This window comes from Ochotona curzoniae, unplaced genomic scaffold (assembly GCF_017591425.1).
Source record: "Ochotona curzoniae isolate NIBS_2020 unplaced genomic scaffold, NIBS_Ocur_1.0 contig_2210, whole genome shotgun sequence".
Classification (NCBI taxonomy): Eukaryota; Metazoa; Chordata; class Mammalia; order Lagomorpha; family Ochotonidae; genus Ochotona; species Ochotona curzoniae.
This window is the reverse complement of record NW_024465369.1, coordinates 34947986-34975230: the sequence shown is the minus strand read 5'-3', so window position 1 is coordinate 34975230 and position 27245 is coordinate 34947986. Positions and strand designations below refer to the sequence as shown.

General features: G+C 38.0%; 1 protein-coding gene across 2 annotated transcripts in view; it reads left to right on the top strand.

Annotated features, from left to right (window-relative positions):
- The window catches only part of OLA1 (Obg like ATPase 1), a 144577-nt gene that overhangs the window by 64827 nt on the left and 52505 nt on the right, over positions 1 to 27245 (top strand). For both annotated transcript variants that reach the window (XM_040971734.1, XM_040971732.1), the window contains exon 5: positions 22795 to 22970. In XM_040971734.1, coding sequence (XP_040827668.1) covers positions 22795 to 22970 — 176 coding nt within the window. The remainder of the gene's footprint in view (positions 1 to 22794; positions 22971 to 27245) is intronic.

The window sequence follows — 27245 nt, the reverse complement described above, 5'->3', positions numbered from 1 at the left end:
CATCATACTTTGTTATATGATAAACTTTGTTGTGTGAGAATTGTTAATTACAAAGATTTAATTTCTGACGATTGTGAATTTACTAGTGCCAGAGAGCTGTCTCATGTAACCTTTAGAGGTAGATTGAAGAAGATGGCAAAGATTCAGTCTAGATTGCTAGTGACAAAATTTTTCAGTTTATATTTACTGATATCTAATGGGAAATTTTTTATCCCCTGGGAAAAGGCTTAACATCATATTAACTTCTAGGTTCTTTCCCTTGCCTTTTTTTCCCCATTCAGTTTACTCAAGATTACTAAGGAGTTCCAGAAGAAGGAAGAAGATATTTTTGCTTGATGAAAGAAGGTCTAAGTTAATAAAATCTTTTAGCAAGGTAATTTGAGGCCATAAATTTGAGTACCTGGGTAAAAATCAACAGTACAAGAAATATATTTTACATCTTTGTACCCTATTATTTCAAAGATACACTGATGAGTATCACTAACAGAAATTTTGTAGTTCTCTATACTATTATGGACCAAAATTTCACAGATATTTAACATTATATAGATGGCGATACTTAGCAAAATGATAAAGAAAGCAAGATTACATTTTGCAATAGTAGCAGTAGAAATGCCTTTCCTCTTGGAATCAGAAGCTCATTCAACTAAAGGCTTAGCTAGATCTGTGATATACTCAAAGAATTTGAGATGGCTGCCAATCTTTTCTGTTGTAGTTGAGTGTTCTAGTTCATGGTGTCCCGGGTGTGTGAACTGGCGTCATGGCTTGCACTGCTGGGTTCCTGAAAGAGATTCCTGGTCCTCCCTGGGTTTGTTCTTCACTGGCAGCTGCTCCTAGTCTGCCAGGAAGCTACTTCTCAGGGCCTTTGTTACATCTTCCTGTTCCACAGGAGCACTTATCATTCAGTTACAGTACTTTTATTAAGAGAATCAGAACTTGAAAATTTGATTTAAAAATAAAGTTTTTTTTAGGTATTTTAAAAAAAAGTTTTAGTTATTATTTTCTGGTGTTAAGTGACAATAGCATTAGGAATGCTAAAACACTTTCTGGACTATCTTATAAATTGTTTCTTATTTTGTCTGTTAATGCAATGAGTTAATTTGCAAGTCAATACAGTTTCTTTGATTATTGATATAACACTTTTGTATATGATAAGGAGTTAGACATTATTTAAGCAAATGATTTTGTGTTTGAAAAAGAAATAAAGCTTGAGTTGGACAGTGTATGTAAGGGAGCAAGAATTTACTGTAGCTTCTTTTGTCAGAGATTCTGCGCCATAATTTTTCTGTACTACATATCATTTGCATTTGTGGAGATGAAGAAAGTTGAGGTCAGAAAGATTGTTGTTTGCCACATGACCTTGGGCAAGTTCACGGCAGAACTTATGATTTCTGAAGTCAGGACTTTTGGCCTGTTTATACCAGCTGGATGTGTTTTCTTCAGACCTAGTCCTGAATGTGCCTTCATGCATTTTATGCTTGTCTTTATCCCAGTTTTAAATATGGGATGGTAGATCTTCTAGAAAGTTGAAGGATCACTGTTCTTGTCTCTTCTCCTTTCATGTTCTTCAAGAGCAGTACTTCTCAGCCCTTCTTAAATCATTCAGTAAGTCTTCAGGAGTTTGAATTTCAGACCATAGAAAGAGAAAAAAAAAGTCTGTTTTCCACAAAGTAAAAGCTAATTGTATGCACTTTTAAAAAAAGTTTGAATTTGTTTTATTATAGTTGCTAAATTGTGTGTAAGATGTAAATTCATCAGATTTTAAAATATGTTTAAGTAAAATTTAACCAGTAGCTGAATATAGCAGTGAATATTAAAGTTTATGGTTTGGTAGCTGTGAAACACAAATATAATACTTAATTTATGTGACATTGAACAGGAACCAGAATTTATATAGCCTGTTGTATGATGCAAGGAGAGCAGAATATGTAGGATCTGGGATTGCTAGTATGTTTTAAACATGCTACGTTTAATTGTAATTGGCCATTGTGATGTATGCATCTAATACATCTATTGCAGCTAATGCATTTGATTAGGTTATTGCCTCTTGTAAAATAGTCATGTTTTTTTGGCAATTATTTTTTCTGCCTGATACTTAGGGTTCTTCATTGTCAAGCATTAGTATGTTTTCCACCATGTTCTGTTACGTTCCAGATGTCCCTGCATTGGATTTACTCTTGGTATTCTGAATGTGCCACTGTGCTTTCACCCTTCTCTTTGCTGTGCCTCCAGCTAATTTCATTGTTGTTACTAAGTCTTCTGTCTTATCTTCCTTTTGCTCTTTTTCCTACCTCCAAGATCGAGAGCCCTTTTTAGTATTTCACACAGCCAAATACATTCTGTCTTGCTTTCTCAACTAGACTGTAAGCTCCTTGAAGGTATGGGCCATATCATATAATCTCCTGCCAAGTACTTAAAATATGCTTGTAACATAGCTGTCAGTAGAAGAAGACAATGTATCGATTTTTATTACTACAATTTGTTTTCTGCTTTAGAGAAAGCTAATCTACCATTGTGATCTGGTGACTATTTTGGTTAGCCCTTTGTTCGGTGTAAGGTGCAAATGAATTATATGTTCTTAGTGTTTTTATCCAGATCTGTTAATCAAACAGCACAATTTTAGATGAAGGAAAATAGTTTTTATATAAGTTTTTTGTTAGTTTTTGCATTTTCTTTGAGCTTGTATTTACCTTTAATTCTAGAGATGGAATGCACTTACATATACATTATTAATTTGCTTTTATTACTGTTCAGTATTGTCTGAGCTATTAATACTTTTATTAAAATTAAACATTACTAAAATATATAGCATTGTGTTTAACTGTTGTTCATGTTACAGTTGGGTACATTCTTATATGTAAAAATCTGTATGAAGGAAAGGAAATCTTAGATCAAAAATGAACTGCACTATTTAAAATAGAAACTTGAGATCTTTTTAACATCACAGCTGAGTTAAACAAATAATCTTTCCAGCATTACTCAGAGGTACAAGTAGTTAAAAATACATTTATACATATTATTTTTTAAAAACCTAGTTAACTTTAAAATATGTAAGTTTTCTTGTCGTTTAGGGTTCTGTGAAGCTGATCATCAAGAGAGTTGCAAATCATTGGTGGTTTCTATTTTCAGATTTCCACATCCCAGAGTAATTTGCTTTAATTTCACCCAATTTAACCTATACTTCACACCATCACCATTCAGCTTTAATAGCTATGTTCTATGCATAAGAAAAGCAGATAAATGTCCACAATTAGGCTGCAAATGATTACAACTAGTTAGGGCTTTATGAAGACAAAACTTAAAGGACTATGGCGCCAAACAAAGCCACAAAAGACGGCTGAAAATGCTGTTTCCAGAAGTCAAGTCTACCGTGGCATTTGGTTTATCACTTTTGTAGTTGATTTTTACTTTTTTTTTCATATATTGGCAGGTGTGCTACTCTTACACATATTCATATTTAAAGAATATAATTGGTTATCTTTTTAAATTTATTTACTTTCTTGAATCTTCATAGATAACCAGGCTGACTTTTAAAGTATATATATTAAAATGGTAGTAATTTGAGGGGAGGAATTAAGGACAGGTTTTTTTTTTTTTTTTTTTTGGTTAATGTGCTGGTATTTATGTGCCCTTGTCAACGTATTTGTGAAAAAGAGGCATTTCTGAAATGTTGACTTCTACGTCGAGTGATTCCCAACATTTGATGCAACTTTAGGCCTATAATTTTGTTTAGAATTTATAGCTCTATATTAACATAAAATATCAGCAGATAATTAGTTATGAAATGTTACTTGTATGTATATACACATTTAGAAATAGTTTATTTTTATTATACTTGCCTTCCTTATGGTCAGTTCTGATTAATAGTGCATATGTTGATTTAGTATACAAGTTATTTATGATTTATCTTTAAAAAATGTGACTTTAATATAACGGATCATAAATTTTAAAAATGTAATATCCTCCTTCAAAGTGAAGTTTATGATTGTGTTTATTTCTGTAGTTTAATAAGTCTCTATAAAAACTGGGTCCCTTTTTTTTTTGAAATTGAAGATTTCAGTCAAGGTTTAATATATAAATATTTAAAAATACACATAGTTATAATATAAATACATATTAAATATAATGCAAGGTTTTAGCTTAGTGATTTGACTCTAGTCATTTGATTAACTCTTCAGAAATTCTATATGGATAGGAGTATTAATACTCTTTTGTATAGTAATTTTGTCAGGTCCACCCAAAATCATTCTGAAATACTACCCATTTTTAGAAATATAATATTCAATATTCTGTTGTATGAAAGGTAACATGTATTTATTTAAGACATGTATTTGCCTTAGATAAACCTTAATTTGTTGAATAGTTAAATAAGTTTATTCTTACGTTGAAACCATATGAAAAGTCCAAATAAATGTGGTTTTTATGTACACATAACATACATGTGTAGGTGTGCACACTGTTGCTAGCTTTAATGCTCATGAATTAATAGCTCTTGTACCTTTGTTTATAAAACCAGTGTATAGGGGAAAGTAAACTGAAACATACTGTTTTTAAATATATTTTAAAGAAAGTAGTTGATCATGTGTTCTACAAAGCAGACCAGTATAACCATTGCAAGACAATACTAGCCGTACAGCTTCCCAGTTGTATTAAACTACTTTCATATGCTATATCATAAAACTTTCAGTCCAATCAGCAGCTAAATTTAAATACTGCAAATTGTAGCAGCAAAACAATAATTCTACTGATTAGCCCCTTTCCATTTCTTGTAAGTGAACTGTTTATGCTGTTGAGTACCTTTTGAAAAAAGAAAAAGCCAAAACAGCCTTGATTAGTCAAGGAGTAATTGGATGACTTGATTTTAGCAAGAGAATGAATTGGTTGATGATAGCCTGTAACTAAGTGTAGTGGTTCTGTTCAGATGAATACATAACACACAGTCATCAGAGTTTGACAGGTATAACATATAAGCATTGCTAAAATCTGGTGGTGGGGAATTCAAGATGGAAATGGAGGGTAGCAAGTTTGCCATCAAATCTGTACCTAGAAGATTTGAGGTGATTTTAAGAGGAATTTAGAAAATCCTCCATATTACTTTTTATTTTCATTTTACATTGGGATCTATGAATAGGGAAATTTGGTTTCTATTATAGTGCTTTTTGTTGTTTATATGTGTATGTATGTTTTTAAGATATGCTTATTTGAAAAGGAGAGTGATAGAGAGAGAGAGATCTTCTATCCTCTGGTTCACTTCTGGCTTAACAACAGTTAGGTCTGGACCATGCTGAAACCAGGAAGCACAAGCTCCTCTATCCTGGGCTCCCATGTGGCTGTAAAGGGTCCAGTTACTTGGGCCATCTTCCATTGCCTTCCCAAGCAGATTAACAGGAAGATAAATTAGAAGGGGAATAGCCAGGACTTGAACCAGCATTCCGAGTATGGGATGCTGGCTGCGGTTTACCTTGCTGCACTGCAGCACCGGCCTCAATGATTCCCTTGCTTTATGCTCTAAAAATGAAACACTGTAATGACAAATGAGCCCCTGGGATCATTTAACTTTTTCGTGGGCATCAGTGATATTGTACCTTTTCATTTTTGCCAAAAATTATGATTTGATAGTAGAGCCTTGAAGCATTAATTGCATTCATATTTGGTATCTAAAGTTTTGATTATGTCAAAACTTTTTGCACACCACATTCTTTTTTATGATGTCCTGGTTATTTTAAGACAATAAAGCAAAAGTGTTTTAATTTATTCGTTTGTAACTAATCTGAAATAAGTTCAGTTATACTGACCTGTCCCCCAGCAAAGAATGTAATACAGTAGTCCCCCCTTCCCTGCTGTCATGAACTCTGTAGGCCCAAGTGTTTTAGTTGTGTAGAAAAATGGAATCACAAAGCGTAGCTGAATCAAATGACTGGGAGTCAGTGAGCCTGCACATCCAGTGGGAGGGTGGCAAGGTTTGTCAGAAGGTCCAGGCCCATTCAGACCCATGTTGGTACTGGCTTTGATCTGGCACCACCTGGTGGTGATTGTTTGCTCTGGTTCAATTATCAGTGGTGGTGACTAGCTTTTGTGGGTGCACAAGGATTTAGGATTACGAAAGAAAATCTAGGAATCTCCCAGGTAATGAGTACCATGTTGTTGGAGCAGTTAGAGGGTGCTGTAGCAGAAACCAGTGGGCATGCAGTGGCCTGCCTTCCACACCCTGCTCCCAAAGGGCTTCCCAAGACCTCTCCTTAATCTCTTTAAGCTTTATTCTGCCTTCCATACCTCAGTTTAGAGTTGGTGGGCTCTTCATAGGGTGTAATGATTTTGTGAGGAGTGTCTTCTGACTTGAGGATACCTGTTTTTGTTTGAATCTGTGAATGAGATCATGTTGTGTGATGTGGATTTAGCTACAATTTCATTCTCCCGTTCTAACACAACATGTTCTTGGTGATCTCCCTTTCATATGCCTTCTATTTGCTCTTCTGAATCTTAGAAAAATTACATGTAAGTCAGAACCTATTCATATTGTGAATAAAGGCTATAAGATAGTAGCTATTTAATTGGCTGATTAATACCTGTCATATGTTTACATTTTTTAGGCATTTAAACAACAGTTTCAAACTCGTAGAGACAACATTTTGCCTCTTTTCACAACTTCAAAACACTTAAATATGGGAATAAAAAATGATTTTTACTCCCATCCAGACCTGTACAGGATTCTTAAATGGCATCTGTTTAACACTAGGCTCCAAATTTGAGACTGTTGAGGCTGTTCTCATCAACTTGAACTGAATGCTGAACAAAGTCCGTCATTTGCCACTTTCTGCCTTGCATTTTTATATGAAATTCTATCTCTTCTTTTAGATTGTAAACACCTTTGAAAGCAGAAACAGTTCTTACTTTGTTGTTTTCTTTTCTCTGAAAATTTAGCCCATCCTCCTTGTGACTTACATTCAGTAAGTACTTGTGAAATATGTCTCATACAAGGCATGTCTTCAACTAGTGTCACACATCTCCATTTGGATTACTGGTCACGTTTGTTTTCTTCTCATTGTAATATTATTCCTAACTACTAGACCAAAAAGTTTTTTTTTTTTTTAAACAAATTTTATTTGGCTTTGTTTATTAGTTTAAATTTGACCACTTTCATATCATTTTTTTTTTTAAAGATTTATTTTTATTATTTTTTTATTGGAAAGGCGGATATACAGAGAGGAGAGACAGAGAGGAAGATCTTCCGTCCGATGATTCACTCCCCAAGTGAGCCGCAACGGGCCGATACTATGCCGATCCGAAGCCAGGAGCCTCTTCCGGGTCTCCCACGCGGGTGCAGGGTCCCAAAGCTTTGGGCCGTCCTCGTCTGCTTTCCCAGGCCACAGGCAGGGAGCTGGAAGGGAAGCGGGGCTGCCGGGATTAGAACCGGCGCCCATATGGGATCCCGGGCGTGCAAGGCGAGGACTTAACCACTTGCGCCACCGCGCCGGGCCCACTTTCATATCATTTTATAATTCCAGACAGTCAGTTGTTTTGTGTCATCTTTCTGCAAGGCATTGACTTTTCTTGTTCATAACTGATAATAACCTAAGGAGAATGTGAACAAATAAGAATGTAAAAACAAGATCATAATGCTTTGAAAATCCTAAATAGGAATTTTGTAACCTGAGAAAATATTCATCATTAATAAACAATTCAAGGGTGAAATGGAGAAGCTGAAGAAATTTCTTGTATCTCTTACTGCAACTTCCAATACTTCAAGCTTACCTTCTCTGTTAATTTTTGCGTGATTGATAATGCTTACCACTGGTTTCTTTGAAATGTGCGCTAAATGTCTTATTGTATACTTACACTGTGAAATTGCTCCTTTAACTTCACCTGCAATCTATGGTTCTCTTCTGTATTTTCATTCCAAGTGCTAATAACTACTTGAAAATTCATTGATTCCTTTGCCTTTGACCAGTTGTGTATTAGCCTGGATCAAGGCAGTAGCAGGAAATAGAAAGGCGTTTGGTATCTAGCCATGAGCTTGGGGAACTGGGACTAGAACGCAGTACTTGAACACTTGATATACAGCGTGTTGTAGTGCTTTCAAATAGGGAAGGTATTGTTGAAATGTTTCAGTGACATTGTGTTAAATCCATGAAAGATACTTTTATGTCATTAGAAGAAGAAGAAAAAACAAAAGAGGTTGGGGAACGAACTAGCCAAATGGAAGATGAAAAATACACGCATTCAGTGTGATTCCAGGTAGAGTATTGTGAAGTATTATTTAATTAAAAGTTAAAATTCTTGGCCTGGCACGGTAGCCTAGTGACTAAAGTTCTCACCTTGCATGCACTGGGATAACATATGGATCCCAGTTCTTTTCCCGGCTCACTGCTTCCCTTCAAGCTCCCTGCTTGTGGCCTGGGAAAGCAGTCAAGATTGGCCCAAAGCCTTGGGACCCTACACCTGTGTTGGAGATTTAAAAGAAGCTCCTGGCTCCTGGTTTTGGATCAACTCAGCTCCGGCCATTGTGGTCACTTTGGGAGTGAATCAGCTGATGGAAGATCTTCCTCTCTGTCTCTCCTCCTTTCTGTACATCTGACTTTCCAATAAAAATAAATACAAAAAATAAGTAAAAGTTAAAATTCTGATTTGTTGCCTTGGTTTATTTCTCGAATGGCAGAAAGTTTGCATGACCAGTACTGGTAATGAAGACAATTCTAGTTTGTTGATTTTCTTTCCTTACTTATAATATTATTCCTTAGAAAGGTATAAGAGGGCCCAGAACTGTAGCCTAGTGGGTTAAGTCCTTGCCTTACATGCACTGGGATCCCATATGGGCGCTGGTTCATATTCCAGCAGCCCTGCTTTCCATCCAGCTCCCTGCTTGTAACCTGGGAAAGCAGTTGAGGACAGCCCAATGACTTGGCAACTTGCACTCACATGGGAGACCTGGAGGAGGCTCCTGGCTTCTGGTTTTGGATTAGCTCAGTTATGACTTTTGTGGTCACTTGGGAAGTAATTCAGCAGATAGAAGATCTTTCTCTCTTTCTTTTTGTAAATCAGACTTTCCAATGAATGAATGAATGAATGATTCTTTCTTTAAAAAAGGAAAGATATAAGAGTGGATTTTTTTTTCAGAAGTTGTATTTAATAATATAAGCTATATTTAAGATAATATATTTAATTAGTTTTCCCATATACTTTTTTTCCCCCAAACATGTCTCTATAACTCGTCTTTGACTTAGGGATGGTAGATGTTTCTTAGAACTGAATGCCTCTAAAATTGTCCAATCCTTACATAACTAACTGGAAATTAATTTGCATTTTGGGGATATATGTAATTGCCCTGGGGGCAGGGAGTCTGACAGGATCGGATTGTCTGCCCCTGGTCCTTTGGCCCATCAGTGTGGTAGGGGCGAGTCACCTTGCTCAGGTCCTTGGGCTTGCCCTTGCAGTGGGTGTTGGGTTTGTGAGCCCCAAGGGTGGGGCGTTTGGTGGGGTCCCGGTCGCCAGCTCCAGGTCCTCAGGCCAACCTGTGTGGTGGGTGCCGGGTCCATGAGCTCCAGTGGTGAGGAATCCGTTGGGGCCTGGGTTGCCTGGTTCGGGTCCTTGGCCCACATGTGTGGTGGATGCTGGGTCTGTGAGCCATGGGGTTTGAGGTTCCGACGGGGCCTGCCTACAAGAACTGGTCCTCCTCAGTGGAAAATAAGGACAGCTGGCCCGGATCCACATAGAAGATACGGCAACCCGTTGGGGCAGACAGAGAAAGCAGAACAGAACAAGTTGGACAACTATCACAGCCAAATGATGACAGGAGTATTGGGGCAAATGTAGACTCTAGGGTCAGTTATGTCAAGCAGTGGACATTGGAAGAGTTCCCTCATTCTTGGATAATCGAGATTAACAACATTTCAAAACTATCAAAACTGCCTGGGCAGAACCTTCAGAGCATGTACCACATTGTGACTCTTGGTCATTACTGGGTAGCCTTCCCCATCCCTATGCACTGGAGTGGTTGGGAGGCTGCGTGTTGCTTCTCCTCTTATCTCCCCTTCTACCCACAGATACAAGAAGAAGAAATAGAAAATTTGGAAACAATGGTCATACCCACTTTTTCCTAACCCTCGATCTTCCACACCCTGAACAACTAAGTAAACATCATCTAAAATGATTTTTTTGTTGTTGTTGGAAAGTCAGATATTCAGAGAGGAGAAGAGACAGAGAGGAAGATTTCCATCCACTGGTTCACTCCCCAAGTGACCGCAACAACCAGAGCTGAGCCCCGATCTGAAGCCAGGGGCTAGGAACCTCCTCCAGGTCTCCCATATGGGTGCAGGGTCTCAAAGCTTTGGACTGTCCTCTACTGCTTTCCCAGACCACAAACAGGGAGCTGGATGGGAAGCAGGGCTGCTGGGACACGAACTGGCAGCCATATGGGATCCTGGCACGTGCAACGTGAGGATTTTAGCCACTATGCTACTGTGCCAGGCTCTAATATTTAAAAAAATTGTTAAAAGGATTTATGTAATTAATGATGAAAGGAAGGATACACAGTTATATCTGCAAGACTCAAGAAAGGATTTGGTTAAAAATACAGTGACTGTTAAACACAAGGAACTTTCAGGGCTTAATAAGTCAGTACAAAAGTTTGGCTTGAGCTGAGGATTTGCAGACAGCTGTGGTAAAGTTAAAAGGTTTACAAATTAATAAGACGGTTATTGGGAAAGTAAGTTAAACTGCAAAGCATTTTGTTCAGCACTGGAGCAGAGTAGAATCTCAATATTAGTTGAGATCCCCTGTAAGTATTCAAAGTATCATTGAATAAATTTTCCCTTCATGCATTTAAAATTTCTATTGAAGAAATGAGAATCTTATTAAGAGATGAATGCTAGTTAGGTGCTTGTTTGGAAAGAGATGAAATGTTGCAGCAACTAAAAATATAAATCCTTGAGCAATTGAGTGTGATTGAGTACAGGTGTTGACTCTAGGTTATAATTCATAAGCTTTAAGTAACTTTAAGGAGTCTAATCTATCTGTAGTATGAGAGTTAGAATTTGCTGGTTTCTTAAGTTTAGAAGAATTGCATTTTGTGGTGTTCTAATGTTCTTATCAAGTTATTGAGTCAGTCATAACCAACAAGTCTTTTGGTTGCTGCCTCACTAATTTCTAGTTGTATTATTTTTCATATTTCTAAATGCTATTTTTTTTCCTCCTTGTTTATCTCATTTGTTCTTCATACTCAATATTGGCTTTGTATTCATTACTTCAAAGTCTCAAAGGATGGTTTAACCCACATACTGTATTGGAATGTCTGGAATCTAGCCCCTGAAAGGCCGCAGAGAAGAGTCCAATTGTGTTGGCCCCTGCCACCTACCTAGAAGGCCCAGGTAGAGACCCTGCCTCCTGGCAGCCACCTCCCTGGACAGCTCTGGCAGTAGCAGTTGTTGGGGTGGAAGACCTCTTTGTCTCGCTTCTTCACTCTATCACTTTGGCTGTCAAATCAATGAGATAAAAAAGTTTTTTTAAGTATCCAAAGTTACATCACAAAACTTTTGGGAAAATGGAACTAAAAGATGTTGATTTCGTTGCAAATGTTTTCAAAACATTTCTTTCTTTTGAAGATTTATTTATTTTTATTGAAAGGCAGAAAATAGATACAGAAGGATCTTCCATCCGCTGATTTAGTCCCCAAGTGGCTGCTGTGGCCAGAGCTGAGCTGAGCTGAAGCCAGGAACCAGGAGCTTCTTATGGATACAGGATCTCAAGGCTTAGGGCTATCCTCTACTGCTTTCCCCAGGCCATAATCACAGAGCTGGATGAAAAGTGGTTGTTGAGACATTAATAGGTGCCCATATGGGCTCCTGGTTCTTGCAAGGGAAGCCAAATGAGCATAAATTTCATTTCTTTGCTCTCTCTCTTTTTGAAAATATGTTATTTACAAATGTTTCTGGAATGTCACATAAGCATGGATTTCAACATTTGTAACATTAAATTTATTTTAATTTATTTTCCATGAATATTTTGAAGTGTCTTTCTATTATTGCACTTAAACTGAAAATTAGGAGAAGTACCTGGCACTGTGGCATAGGAAGTTAAGTCATCGCTCATGACACTGGCATCCCCCCATACTGGAGCTCTAAGTCTCAATTGTTCTGATTCTAGTCCGGGTGGTGAATGATAACCCAAGTAGTTGGAACCCCTTTTGAATATGTGGGAGATCTGGGATACAGTTGGGATTCCTGGCTTCAGACTGGTCTTTAGGGTCATTTGGAGAGTGAACTAGCAAGTGGTAGGTCTCTTTATCCTTCTTTCCCAAACTCTGTGTCTCCTCCGTATATGTATATATGTGTATATGTGTGTATTTTTCTCCTCTACCCCCCTCTGTCATTTTGACTTTTGGTAAAAAATAAATCTTTTTAAAATTTAAGAGAAAATAACATTTTACATTTTTTTTTCATGGTACCTGACCAACTCTTTTATTGTCTGCTATACCATTATTTTGTGTCATGTTTTAGAATTATTTTTATTTCTATGCATTGATTACATCATCTGAATTACTTTGTGCTGCTGTCTTGCATGAATTATAGAATTTGTAATTTCTTTTAGATTTTTCCCTCCATGTCAGCCACATATTCATGTTACTTAACAACCTTTTTGAAAATCTTGATCAGGTTTTGAACATGGTCAAGATTTAGTGTTAGGGTCTTTTCCCATGATGAGAGACTAGGAAGGCAGATTAAGAACTCAGAGAAGCAAAGCAACAGTGGATTCGTGGTCTCTTTTCTGTCCTAACATTAACAACTCACGCTGCAGCAAAGACTGTGCTATCTTAGGGCCTTCACTCTACTTTGCATGGTAGGTTTTCCCCTGAACAATGAAGGTTGGTGATTTTAAAGACTACTTTTCATTGACTTATTGTTATAAATAAATGCAACCCGTCAAATTGCTATAACATTCCATCTATGCTTTTGTATCAAATAATTAGCAGTTTATATTACTAGACCAATTATTGCCACTTTATATGTTTAGAAGTATTTTATTTCTCCTAAGCTCTGCAAATATGTTAACTTGAAGTAATAATAATTTGCTTAATAGAATTCATTCATTCGAACTCTGAAAACTAGACTTAAGCCTATATTCTTTTAGCAGATTTTTGTTAGCCTAATGATTATTTGTTTGGTGTGTTTTAGAAAACTTGCCTTGTTTCCTGATACAGGTTGAGCATCCCAGATCTGAAATGTGAGATCCAAAACTTTTTGCGTGCGACGTGATGTTACCCAAGTGAAAAACAACACACCTGATCTTATGTGTTGGGTCACAATCAAGTGCTGGCATTCAAGAAATAACTTGCTCAGTGCCCTCAAGGAGAAAAAGATCTTCTTAGTCTCTTTAGTTGTGACATGTAGACTTTGTTTTGTGCACAAAATTATTAAAAATATTGTATACAATTCCTTTGAAGTATAAATTAATTTCATGTTTAGACTTTGGTCACACTCCCAACATATCTCATTATGTGTATGCAGATATTTTGTAATCAGAAACAAACCCAAACCCTTTTGGTTCCAGGCAGTTCTGATGAAGTATGCTCAACCTGTATAATTGAAGAAGGCAAGTTGGTTTTGAAGTGTAATAAATCGGGGTGCTTCTTCCCATTTTAAGGAGAGTATTTAAATGCTAGACACTTTATTTAATGCGGGCAACTGAGTCAAAACTACAAAGCTTTTTTTTTGGATCAACTTGTTTTGACTGTCAAAATGGGCAAAAGTTTTATCTTGATTAAGACTAGAGTTTTACATTGTGGAGTAAAAACTAATAGTGGGGAAGGAGGATGATGAGGAGTTGAGTAATGAGCAATGAAATTCAGGTAGGAATGAGTTGTGTTCCACACCACAGTTGACTGATAATGGCTTGTTATATGCTTTATAAATAAATACAGGAGAGGAACTCAAAGACTTCAAATCTTGAGTACCCCAGTGAGATAAGTATATATTCTGTACATTTGCTAAAATACCAGACAGTAGGGCCAAGTATAGCCTAGTGGCTAAAAGTCCTTGCCTTTCATGCGCTGGGATCTGGTCTGAGCTCTGGTTTGTGTCCCAGCTGCTCCACTTCCCATCTAGCTCACTGCTTGTGGCTTGGAAAAGCAGTTGAGGATGGCTCAAAGCCTTGAGACCCTGCACCCACGTGGGAGTCCCAGAGGAAGCTCCTGGCTTTGGATTTCAGATCAGCTCAGCTCTGGCCGTTGCTGTCACTTGGGGAGTGAACCAGCGATTGGAAGATCTTCCTCTCTGTCTCTCCTTTCTGTAAATCTGACTTTCCAATAAAAATAAATAAATGTTTTTTAAAAGCCAGATAATGTCTCATAAATATATATAATCGCTAAGTGTTAACCAGAAAAACATTTTTAAATCTTCAAGAAGATGGAAATGCTAGCTAACATTATATGCATAAATTATATGCATGTATTGAATTATCACAATGTACCCCATAAATACATATACTTAAAATAATAAAAATAACATCTCTAAGGCTTAAATTGCATTTTTCAAAAAGTTATTCATTGAAAGGCAGAGTTACAGAGAGTGAGAGAGAAAGAGAGATCCATGTTTCATCATCTAGTTTACACTCAAAGTGACTGCAACAGTCACTAGACCAAGCCAGATTGAGGAGCCATGAGCTTCATCTGGGTCTCCCACAAGCATGTAGAAGCACAAGCTTTCTCAGGAGCATTAGTAGGGAGCTGTATTCAAGTGGAGCAGCCATGTTTCAAACTGCTGATGTATGGTGTGCGGGCACTAAAGATTGTGGCTTCACTTAATATGCCACAGTGCCAGCCTCCTAAACCTTGCTTCAAAACTGAAACAGGCTGCACAGTAAATAGATGTGCACCCTATCCTCTTGAAACTCCTACTCCCCTGTTTAAAGATTTTTTTGTATGCTGATTATAGAAAATAAAGACAGAGCTTTCATTTTCATCGTTTATGAATAGAGTTGAAGAGGTTAAATAAATGCCATTGTAAGTTTAGCTGTCTCTCCTCTTAAATTTTAAGGATTTTAAGGAGAATTATAAAGAATTATAAAGGCATTGGGAATCAGAATTGTGATTTGCTTTGCTTTGAGGAAAGAATTAGCACTTTGAGAAGATAAAAGACTTTTTTGAGCAGAATATCTTTGTTTTTTATTTCCAATATTAATTTAATATTTCATATTTTGCTGCTGACTTAATAATGTGACCCTTTCCCCTGTCTAATGATAGAGAGTTTGGTAGGATATGGATTAAATTATAAATATCTAAAGCATTTACTGTTTATCACTTAGAACTATTTTTAAAATAGTGTGAAATAAAGAAGCATGCAAGGTGCTTTGGTGCTGTGATTTCATATCACCATGTATTTATGAAATAATTTAATTATATTTTTTCTATAGATTATACCTTTTGATTTCATACCTGATTTTAATGTGTTATCTTGTGTGCATTAGATTTTATTGTAAATGTAAATAAGGATCTTTTGATTTGAAACTTTGTCGATATCTTTTCTTCTTTTTTGTTACTTTTACCTATTTAAGCTTAAGTCTCATCATTAATCCTGTCTGCAAAAAATTTTTTTTAATTCCTATCTTCATATTTCCTATCTGTAACCTAGTACAGTTTTTGTCATCATACTTGAAGCATAGACATTCCCTGTTGATTCCTTCTTATTTCTAAAACATTAAAGTATAATATATATAAATAAACGTATTTATCTTCTAGTATACTTCAGTGCTGTTTGCTACTGTGATCAGCTCTCAAAGAGGAAGCTTTGTTCATTTCAACAATTGTTATATTTGCTCATTTTTAAAATTTTATGTATTTATTAGAGATACGGAAAGGGAGATAAAGAGCTTTCATCCATTGGCTCACTACCAAATTCCTGGAATTGCTCCCAAGCTCAGACTAAAGCAGGGGTTCTATAATGCGATCTTGGTCTTATGTACTCCTAGTATTTGCTTTGTCAGGAACCTGAACTCCGCTAGACTACTCCCATCAACCTTTGTTTCATGCTATACTGGTTCCTTTTCATGTCTTTCTTCATCTTCTTACCTATGCTGTTGTTTCTATTTTTAAAAGCCTTGCAGATGATCTATTAATTATGCTTGAAATTCTTGCTAATAAGTTGTTCTGTTTTTATTATTTTTTATTATTTTAGATGATGTTTACATAGTCAGTAATAGTGGGAATTATCTAGGGTTAGGGAGAGGTAAGTGTGATGATTGTTTTCAGACTTTCTATTTTTTCTTCCCATTTTGGGGACAGAGCAGAGATAAGGGGAAAGGCCATATCCAGCCTCCCAACTATCCCAATACTTGTGGATGGGAAAGGCCACCTGTTATCAACCCAGGGTCACAATGTGGTGGATGCTCCAAGGGTTCTGCCTTAAGTGGATGCGATAGTTCCAAGATGCTGTGGATCTCATTAACCTATGGATGAGGAATCCTTTCCAATGTCCATTGATTGACACAGTCAACCTTAGAGTCTCTGTTTGCCCCGATTTGCTGTCATTGTTTGGCTGGAGTAGTTGTCCATATGTTCTATTCTCCATTATCTGCTGTGGTACCAGATGTCCAGTTCTCATAGACCAACTCTCATAGTCAGCCAGGTGATTCGGGACAAACCTCCAACCCTGGGATACTCGGACACAGCACCACCTGCAAGTGGGCCTGAGAACCTGGAACAGGCAACCTGAGCCCAACTGGACCCTCCACCCCAGGCCTCTTAGACACAGCCACCCACTGTGCATGTGGGCCCAAAGCTCTGGGCCATGTGATGTGGGACCTGACAGTTCCCCCTAACCCTTAGATCCAGCACCCAATGCACAGGCAAGCCTAAAGACTTGGACCAGGCGATCCAGGCCCCACTGGACCTCCCATCCCTAGGGTTCTCGGACATGACAGCCACCATGCAGGTGGTCCCTAGGACCTGGACCAGGAGACCCAGGCTCCTCCAGACCACACACCCCTGGAACTCACAGGTCTAATACCTACCGCCAGGCAAGCTCAAGGCCCCAGACCATGTGACCTAGGATCCACCAGACACCCCATCCCTGGGGCTCACGGATCTATTGCCCACCTTGCAAGTGGGCCCAAGGGCCGCTCCATCCCTGGGGCTCATGAACCCAGCACCACCATCCCCACACTGGCATGGCTCATCTCACCTCAGCACCCACCAGTGGATGCTTGAGCCTCGTTTGATCCAAACTGACTCCATTTCTTATGCTGGTTGGTGCTGCAGCCTAACCTTGCCCAGTCAGCACCCCAGTCCCTCCTGTATACCATCCTGGTTCTCAGATCTGCCAGTGGGTGTTATGAACTGCCCTGGCATGGCGCATCCCCAGACCTGACCCACAGTGGGTACTGTAACCTGGCTTAGTTTGGGTTGCTCCTTGCCTTGGTTATTGTGCTTACCGGCTGTGACTGCAACCTGATAAAGGAGTTTATCAAGCTCCTCTATCCAGTCAGCTCCCATTGGCAGATCCTGCGTACTCTCATGAGTCTTTTGCCCTGGTTCTTACTGTTGGGTGTTGCAGCCCAGCCACACCTGGTCCGTATCCAGACACAGCTCTCGCATGATTCAGCGGAAGCTGAGACCTAGCTCAGACTGTTCTATACCTATGCCAACTACCAGTGGGTGCTAGAGTCTAACCCAGTTTGGCCCTGCACAGACCCAGTCCATACTGTGCCAAGGGAGATTGCAGCCATGTCCAGCCCAGCCCAATGCCCCTATTCTGGCTCTTGCCTTCTCCAGTAGGGATTCTAGCCTAGCTGGGGTGTTCACTTAGCTGCCCAACCAGGCCTATTCCTAGCCACAGATCTTGCGGGTGCCAATGGAGATTGATGTTCCGCATGGGTAAACCCACATATTCCACTGCAGATTTTACCCCCAGACCTGATTTACTCATGTATTTGTCGAATTTATGGCCCAGTCTCACAGTACGCATTTGCTTTTCTCACAGTTGCTGGTGGATTCCATGTTGTAGCCCTTCAAGTAGAGTACCCTTATTCATGGAAGTCCCAGAGAAGTCATTCCTTACCTGGACATGAACACTCAGGTCCCAGCTCATTTCTGAGACTCTGTAACCCCTCGCCCCCAGGTTCCCAGAGCACACTGCCAGGTGGCCTGAGGGCTATCCTTGAAACCATTGGTGTGTGGGCTACGAGGCCTGAGTTGGCCCCTACCCTCCTCCACCCTCAACCCCTGACTGCAGCCATGCAGCTGGGAAAGTGAAGCACCTGCACCTCAGTCCACTTACTTGAGTTCCACCCACAGCATAGTGAAGGAGGGCGGAGCCAGGATCCTGAGCTGTGAGCTGTGGTTATCTATGCTGACCTTATTTTTGTTTCTGAAATACTTCAAGTTTGTTCCCATGTTAGAGCTTTGATATTCCATGAAACCTGCTACCGTATTGCATTCCTGCCTCAATCTGGTGATTCTGATCTTGGCTCAAATGCCATCTTCTCGGAGGCATTCCCCTCTGCCAGCCTCAGCCAAATACTGTACAACAGCTTCTACCTCTCCAACACACGGGAAATAAAAATAGAAATCATCTAACATCCTTCTACCATGAAAATGGTTAGTCTGTTCAAGCATTTCTCCTACTGAACTGAGTTTATCAAAAGATGGAATCCAAATTTAATCCTTATACGTTTTTTCTCATTTTTGCCTATAATAAACAGAAAACTGATAACTCATAGTGGAAAATTAGTATCACTTGTTAAAATTAAAAATAATAAGAGATAAAACTAGAGTGTCATTAAACTAGAAGCCCTGAGACAAAGGCTTGCTGTGTTGGTAAATAGATGTGTTTAGGGGCTGGCATTGTGATACAGCATGTAAAGCCTTTCCCTGTGACGCTAGATGCTCCACTTCCCAGCCAGCTCCCAGCTAATGACTTGGGCAAAGTAGTGGAAGATAGCCCAAGTACTTGGACCCCTGCTAGCAGTGTGGGAAGTTCCTGGTTTGGGGCTTCAGGTTGATGCACCACAGACTATTGCAACCACCTGGGGAGTGAACTGACAGATGGAAGATTGTTCTCACTTTCTAACTCTGACTTTCAAAATAAGTAAACAGATCTTTTTTTTTTTTTAAAAAAAGATAGCTTTGTGATTTAACATTAAAGACTACCCTGGGTCAAACTGAAACTCTCTTTCACGTGGTTAGAAGGATTGAAAAGAGCTGTAATAGAAGTAACTTTCCCACCAAAATATAGTATATAATTTTAGTGTTTAGTTTTTTTAGTTTATACATACATTAGAACTAGATACTATTTTAGTTAATTTAGTCAAATTGAAATAAGTAACTGGCCATGGAGTAGGAGAAAAATATACTAGTAAACCAGTAAGAATTCCTAGGCAGGGAATGGATATGTTTAAACAGGTATTTCAAACTTTTCAGATTTTAATTGAATAGCATATACTCATATTCCTCAAAATTATGTTTTGAGTAGTTTCTCTGAATTTCTTCTAAATTATCAATTCCTACATTATGGGGAGAAAAAAATACAGCAGTGCACAACCCCATGGCTAGACATTTAGTATGGTTGTGTCTCTGCCTAGCATTTGGCTGTATCAGCCTGTTTTGCGACATGGAAACAGAAATAAAGAGATGCTCCTTAGATATAGGTCAGTTGTCCAAGATTCTGTGGCTAGCAGGTCTGTCTGACTTCAGAGGACCATATCTGAACCCACTCAAGTGTTACACACACACACAAAACCAAGGAGTGAAGTGTGTTATAACATTAAGTGTTTGGAGGAATCTCTTGACCCAGAAGCATGTCTTTGAGTCTTGGACAAGTGATCTCTTAAAGTCTTGCCTCTGTGAAGTAGGAAGTCTACAGCTGTTCTATGCCTCACCTCATCACAAAGCAATTCAGTATGTTCTTCTTGATTGGTTTTTAAAGGTACTTGGAAAATATGTATTTTCAAAAATAAAGTTTAAATTCTTCTGATAGTGTGTTGTACCACACAAAGCGAATAAAGTAATGTTAACCTTTTAGGGTATGGGAGCAACAGTGTTATCCAGAGTTTGTGGAGGCTGTGTTTTAAATATTTTCATGAGAGTTGCTGGGAGAAAGGATAGTAAAATCCTTTTTTAGACTATTTAACAGACCCTAGGCAAAGTGCTATCTAGATGGAAAGTTATAAGTAAGTAATTCCTCTTCCTTTGCATTTTATTGTAGCTTTTTGCATGGATTGTCTCAGATCATCAGAAGGCTTTGTTTGCTTTTAGGAGAATTATACTTACTAAGTTCTTCTCTTTTATTCACATGGTTCAATTGAGTATTTTAATGAAGCGTTGCCCTTCAAAACTCACTCATGAATTTACTGTAAGGGTGTTATTGAGGACATCAAGATAGTCATTGCTTCCTACATAAAGAAAATACCTGGAATTTTTTTTATTCTCAGTGGCAAAGCTTTTTAGTTATGTCTACAACTCCCCATGTTATATTGCATTGAGTGCCAAGAAATTATTTTTATTTTCTTAATTTTTACGCTATTTGTGTAAGATGCATAAAATCGTAACAAAAAGTAAACAACATTATTCCATAGGTTCTTCTTTTGTATTTTCGTAGGATTTAAAAACTGTATGTGTGGGTTAAGCTGTCACTTGAAATGCCAGCATCCTGTAGCAGAATACCCTTTGCACTCTGGGTGCTCTGCTTCTGACCTAGTTTCCTGTTAATATGCTTGGAAAGCCATTGAATGATGAACCAAGTGTTGGGGTACCTGCCTCTCCTATGGAAGGTCAGGGTGGAGTTCTAGCTCCTGACTTTAACCTGGCACAGCACTGGCTATTGTGAGCATTTGGGAAGGATCTCTGCCTGCCCCTTGTCTGTGTGTCTGTCTCTTTATCTCTCTTGGAACTTTCAAATAATTAAATAAATCTTTTTAAAAACTAGGAAGAATTGCATAGAAATGGGTATTTACCTTAGACATCAAGATGCTGTTTAATACACCCCTGTCCTGTATCAATCTACATGCTATCCCTGGCTGCAGTTCCTGACTCTTCTGGAGACCCTGGGAGACAGCAGTGATGGTGCAAGTGATCTGGTTCCTGTCACTGCCCACATAGGAGAGCTGTATTGAGTCTTGGCTCTCAGCTTTGTCTGGGCCACCCTGAGCTGTTGCTTAGTGAGCTAGTGATTGAGAACTCTGGTTCTCTGCCTCTCAGCAGGGAGGGAGGGAGGAAGGAAGAATGTTTGCTGAAGCTATATCATATTTATTGGTAAATTTATCGTTTATTGCTCATTGTGTTTATATAAATCTGTGAGGCTCATTTTGTGCATAACAAATTAAGCTATTGCCTGTTAACACTGGCATCTCTTGTGAATGCCAGTTCGGTCCCAGTTACTCCTCTCTAGTGCAGCTCCCTGCAAATGTGCCTGGAAAAGCAGCAGAATATTGTCCAAGTCCTTGGACCCCTGCACTAAAGTGTGAGACCTGGATAAAGCTCCTGGCTTCAGCCTTGACCAGCCCAAGCTGTTGTAACATTTGGAGCGTGGTCGATCTCTCTCTCTCATCTCTGTGACTGCCTTTCAAATAAGTAAAAATAAATCTTAAAAAAAGAAATTGTCAGTTTTGTGCCAAAACACACAAATACTTATATTTTAATTCCAATGTATGTTTATTATTACTGAGCAATCTACAGTAAGATAAGTAATTATGTTTAATAATTGGAAATTATATGTAAAAACTGTCTTTGTGAACTGTAATAAGGCTATCCTTTGTAACTAAGAATGAGCCATATTCATCTTTTCTTTTATTAAATTCAAACTGCTTCATGATTTCTGTACCTCTGTGTAAAGTAAGTGGTATCTTATGTTTGGAAACTTCCCCTTTGGGGATCATAATATAATTAGAAAGTTTTGATTAATTTAATTTGTTTGTAAATGTGTGTGTTGTTGCCTATGGATGTCATTGCTTTATGCTTATAATATTTCTTGGGATTTGTTCATTTTTTGTGATACAGTTCTTTATCTGGTAATTTGAGTAAATCCCAGTTGAATTATGTTGCCACATTATGTCTTCAAAAGGGCATGAAGTCAGTACACATGCTTCAGTAATATCTAGTTGTTTTACCCTTATGTTTCCAGTTGGCAATTTGAAATTATGGCTTCTACTGCACTTTAAATATGTGATAATAGCATGTGTTTCTAATAAGGGCCAGCACCATTTTGAACAGATAGTGTGAATGGTTGTCACTCATATATGACAAATGCACCTTCATCTGCTTCCTTGATAGCCCCTAAAAACCATACCCTCAAATCAGGCCGATGAAATTAGCTGCTGTGTAAATTGTGTGTCTGAGTGGTTCATTATCTAATCACCGTCAGAACCACAGTGCTAAAGTAGATTGAAGCAGGGAAGAGGTCTGCCAGATGATTTCAGGAGCCCCCCGCCCCCAAATCTCGTTTCCCTTGGAAACTCTAATAGTGTAGTTCAGAACTTCAGGCTCTCACGCCTGGCATCCACTGTCTTTTAATGTACCAAACTTGGAAATGCCAGTAGTTCTGGGATATAATTTTCTTCTTATAAAGACCATCATTTTATTTATCTCAATCAATTTTTGAAATGTTGAGGCTCTTGAACTATTATTTTATTGTTAGTACTCTTAAGTATTACTAAATGAGAAAAGAGAATACCATTTCCTACTTGTGTAGAATTCAGGATAATTTATTTATTATAGCTATTTGTGAACCTTCTAGGAATTTTACTACTCTACTCTTAATCCTAATGATCTGTGTTATTTGTTTATTGAATCGCTTCCCTTTAATTCATTTCTAGGTGCTTTTGAAGATGATGATATCACCCATGTTGAAGGAAGTGTAGATCCTATTCGAGATATAGAAATAATACATGAAGAACTTCAGCTTAAAGATGAGGAAATGATTGGGCCCATTATAGATAAACTAGAAAAGGTGGCTGTGAGAGGAGGTGATAAAAAACTAAAACCTGAATATGTAAGTAAAAATTTCAGCTGTTAAATTTTAAAGAGTTTGGGTTCTTTTTTATTAAATGTCTTTAAAATAAAGCCCATAGATATTTACTATTGTTAAGAAATTTTTAAATGCTGGGGGTAGGTATTTCTCTTGAAATTTTCAGATTTTTTTTTTTTTTTTTTTTGAGCACACAGGGATGCTCTAAGATGATAATCTGGAAGGGAGCAGCAGCTGAAGATCAAGCTGCTAGACTAGCTAAGGTGGCTTCAAGCCACTCTTAGCACTGATATTGACTGCTTCTGTGGCTGCTAGCTGCTTTAGGTCCTATGTTAGTAATGAGGAAGCATGATTTTGTGATGAAAAACCTACTGGATTTAGAGAAATTACTGAATGTATGAATTACTGACTATTTGAATTTTATTGATTTGAAGAAGTAATTGTACAAAGAATTGTTCTTTCATAGGAGTTGATTGATAAATACATTTCAGGTACTTTTTTTTCCACATTATTAATGGATATTAGTAGGATTATAAAAAAGTTTTAAAATCAGTTTTGAAATTCTTAGGTTAATATGACTACAATTATTTTAGGTTTAAAAAAATGTGATGCTTTAACTACATTTTCTTATTAATATCTTCCAGCGTCTGAACTCAGTTTTTATGTTTTGGTCATAGGAGAGAGTTTTTTTTCCTCATATTAATTTTAATTTGTGTGTTTGTTTTTAATTTTCATTTTGAGAAACTGATTATCCCAGCTTTTCCCTTTTACTTCTGTAAGATATGTTTGCTTTTCTGTTGAGAGAGCTAAATGAAGCTCCATTCCCTGGCTCTCTCCCCCTTGCCCGCAGCTGGCTGGAACTGTGAGGAGTCTTGTGTATAGTTGGCAGGAACCCTGTTACCTGAGCTGTCACCGTTGCACACATGAGCAGAAATTTGGAGTCTGGAATCTGAACCAGACCCTGAACCTAAATATTCCAACATGGTCCTTGGATGGGTCTTAACTGGCATCTGAATCTGTGAGTTAAGCACTAGCCTAAATACCTACCCCCTTCCTTTCATTTTTCATAAAATTGAAAAACTGTAGGATTAAGGAAGAAATCAATTACAGAATCAACATCTAAATTTAGGCACATTGTCTATAAATTATGATCAGTAGCTCCTGCACATAGAACGGATGGGATTTGATTTCTTTGATGGTCTGGAACAGCCCCAGGTTAATTGACTTCTCTTTATATTGTGGTTATTTTCTATTCAAATAGAAGAGAGAGGAAAAGACGTTTAGCTAAGGAAATTGCACAGGTTTAGCATAAACAAAGAACATTCCTTTTGGAAAAGGGCAAAAGATTTTCAAAATGTCAGGATTTGCTGCTAAACAATAATGGTTGTTGGTCAGAATAACTCATTATATAGTCACTCGTCTATTAATGAAAATCTATTGACACCCATAGATTTTTTTTAGAAGCATTAGCTGACTTAGAGATGAATTTCCTAATCTTGCTTTTGTCCAAATAGGGGAAAAAAAAATCCTGTGTAAGACTTGCAAACATTACTTGGACTTGTGTTTACAGAAAAAGCAAAACACTTTTCCCCTTTTACTTTTCACTTCATCATCAAGCTCTTTTCAATAGACGGAAAGCACGATAACCTAATTTCCCCTGTTTCTGAAAACATGTTAGTCTCATGTGTAGTACACACTTAGCTAAAAAACAAACAGTAGTAAAACCTTCTTAGATACCAAACAAAGAACATTGTTAGTGCCTCCCAGATTTCCTCAGCATGTGCAGAATTTCGCTCTCCGTCTTCCAACAGCTAATATTTATAGTAACAGTTTCCTTTTTATGCTACCAGTATACATTTATACCTCAAAAATATGTAGTTATTTTTTGCCTAACTTTGAGCTTGATATAAATTTCTATCATTGTGTGTGCACATTTGTCACATTTATATTGAATTCTTTTTTCTTGCAATAAAATATTTCTTTTTAAACCGTATGTTTTTACTGTCCATGGGCATTTGAATTTCCCCCCATGTTATTAGTGACTGTGAATAGTACTGCTGTGAGTATTCTTTTACATCCTGGTACACACTCAGATACTCTAAAATGATAATGTAGAAGTTGATGTCTCTTCAGCTGTGTTAGAAATACTATTTTCTTTGTGTGAGAATTTATCTTGTCAGTACTTGATTTTACTAGATTTTTTTCATTTTTGCAACTTTATAGTACTGCAACAGTATTTGTGGTTATAAGTTACAGTTTCCTAACCATTTAAAACTGAATACATTTTTCTATTGTTTTTGGCCCTTTGGGATTTCTGTTATGAAATGTTCATTCTAATCCTTTAGCTCATTTTTTTTCTATTAGGTTATTGTCTTTGTCTCATTAATTTGTGAAAGTTGATTGAATATTCTAGATAATTATTTCTATGTTACAAATGCATTACATTTACTCTCTTGTTTTTCTTTATTGCTGGTTTTTTTTTTAATTGTTTCTTATCTTTTAAAAGTTTTTTAATTTGAAAGGCAGAGTTACAGAGGGGGGAAGAGAGACAGAATCTTCCATGCATTGGTTCATTTTTCAGATAGTTGCAGTAGTCAGGACTGTGCCAGGTTGAAGCTAGGAGCTTCTTCTAAATCTCCCACATGGGCACAGGGGCCAAGCACTTGGACCATTTTCCTCGTCTTTCCCAGGTATATTGACAGGGAGCTAGATTGGAAGTGGAGCAGTTGGATCTCTAATCAGTGCCCATATGGTATGTATGTGTGACAGGCAGACACTTAGCATGCTGGACCACAGCGTCGGCCTCTTGTGATATTGAACAAGTCTTTATTTTAAGGTTAGTGTCCTCTGTGCCTTAGGATTCTTTCCAACCTTAAACCCTTTAGTATAATTTTGTATCTTCTCGAAACAGCTTTGTTGTTTTACCTTTTAGAGTTGTTAAAAGTGTTGAGGGAGGCATCTAACTTTATTTTTCGTTCCCAAATGGAAAACCTGCTCTCCTGGCACAGTGTATTAAAAATGCTATTTTTCTGCTCTGGTAAAACCTTAACCTCCATCTTAAAGAGCTGTGGCATCTTAGCTCACCTTCTCTGAAGGGTTTGGCTGAGGACACTGGTCAAAGTGGCCTAAAGCATCGGTGAAGTCCCAACCCTTTTGGAGGGGATGATGAAGGAAGAAATGAGGGGTTCATAATCCACAGGCTTTGTCTGCATTGGCTGCTCCCCACATCATTTCCATATTTTTCTCATTCCCTAGTAATGCCCAGACTTTAGTGTAGACCAGGGATACTTCAGGTGTGTCCTTGAACTAAGATTGTAGCATTGTATCACCTTGGCACATGTTAGAAATGCAAGCAGGGCATCTAGCAAGTCCTGGTCTCTGAAGGCGTGCTTTAGCCAGTGCTCTGTAGTCGCTGGGAATGCAGGTGGTATAGGCCTCCTCAACCCTGCTTTGCTTGTTGGTGCGTCTTTTACTAAATAATCAGTACCGTGTTTTCTGTGTTTAGACCTGTTTCATATTTTCATTGTCTTTAAGGATGTGATACCTAGTTCTTGCTGTGGAGATGTCCTAAGTATGATTTTACCAACAATTTTCTGATGTTTTAATACAGCTGTAACAATTGATGGAGTTAGGAGCCAGTATGTAAGTGCCACAAAAGGCAAGGAAGTACACTCTTAAGTTTACTTAAATCGAAATGGGCTGTGAGTGGGCAACTGATTGCTTATTCCCTAGACTTCTGTACTTGGGATTTTTTTCCCACTGCTATGTATCTTTTTAAAAGATTATTTATTTTAACTGGAAAGTCAAGTTTACAGAGAGGAGAGACAGATCTTCTGTCCACTGATTTCATACCCTATGTGGCCACATAGCCAGAGCTGAGCTGATCTGGAGCTAGGGGCCAGGAACTTCTGGGTCTTCCATGTGTGTGCAGGGTCCCAAGGCTTTGGGCCATCCTCGACTGCTTTCCCAGGCCACAAGCAGGGAGCTGGATGGGAAGTGGGGTTGCTGGGACTAGAACCAATCTCCATATGGGATTCTGGTGCATGCAGGACTAGGACTTCAGCCACTAAGCTACAGTGCTGGGCCCACAATATATTATTTTTATGTTGAATTTTTATTGAGGAAAACAGTCTATGGAGATCATTACTTTTATTTGCCGCCCCCACAAAAGAGTTAGAAACTGTATACATTGTCCTTACTTATTTCTAACTGACATCATTAAGTTTGTGCTGGAGAAAAAGTTCATGAAGTCTCTGATAAAATTTGGGGAAGTGATGTGGTGGGGCTCATGATGCCTCG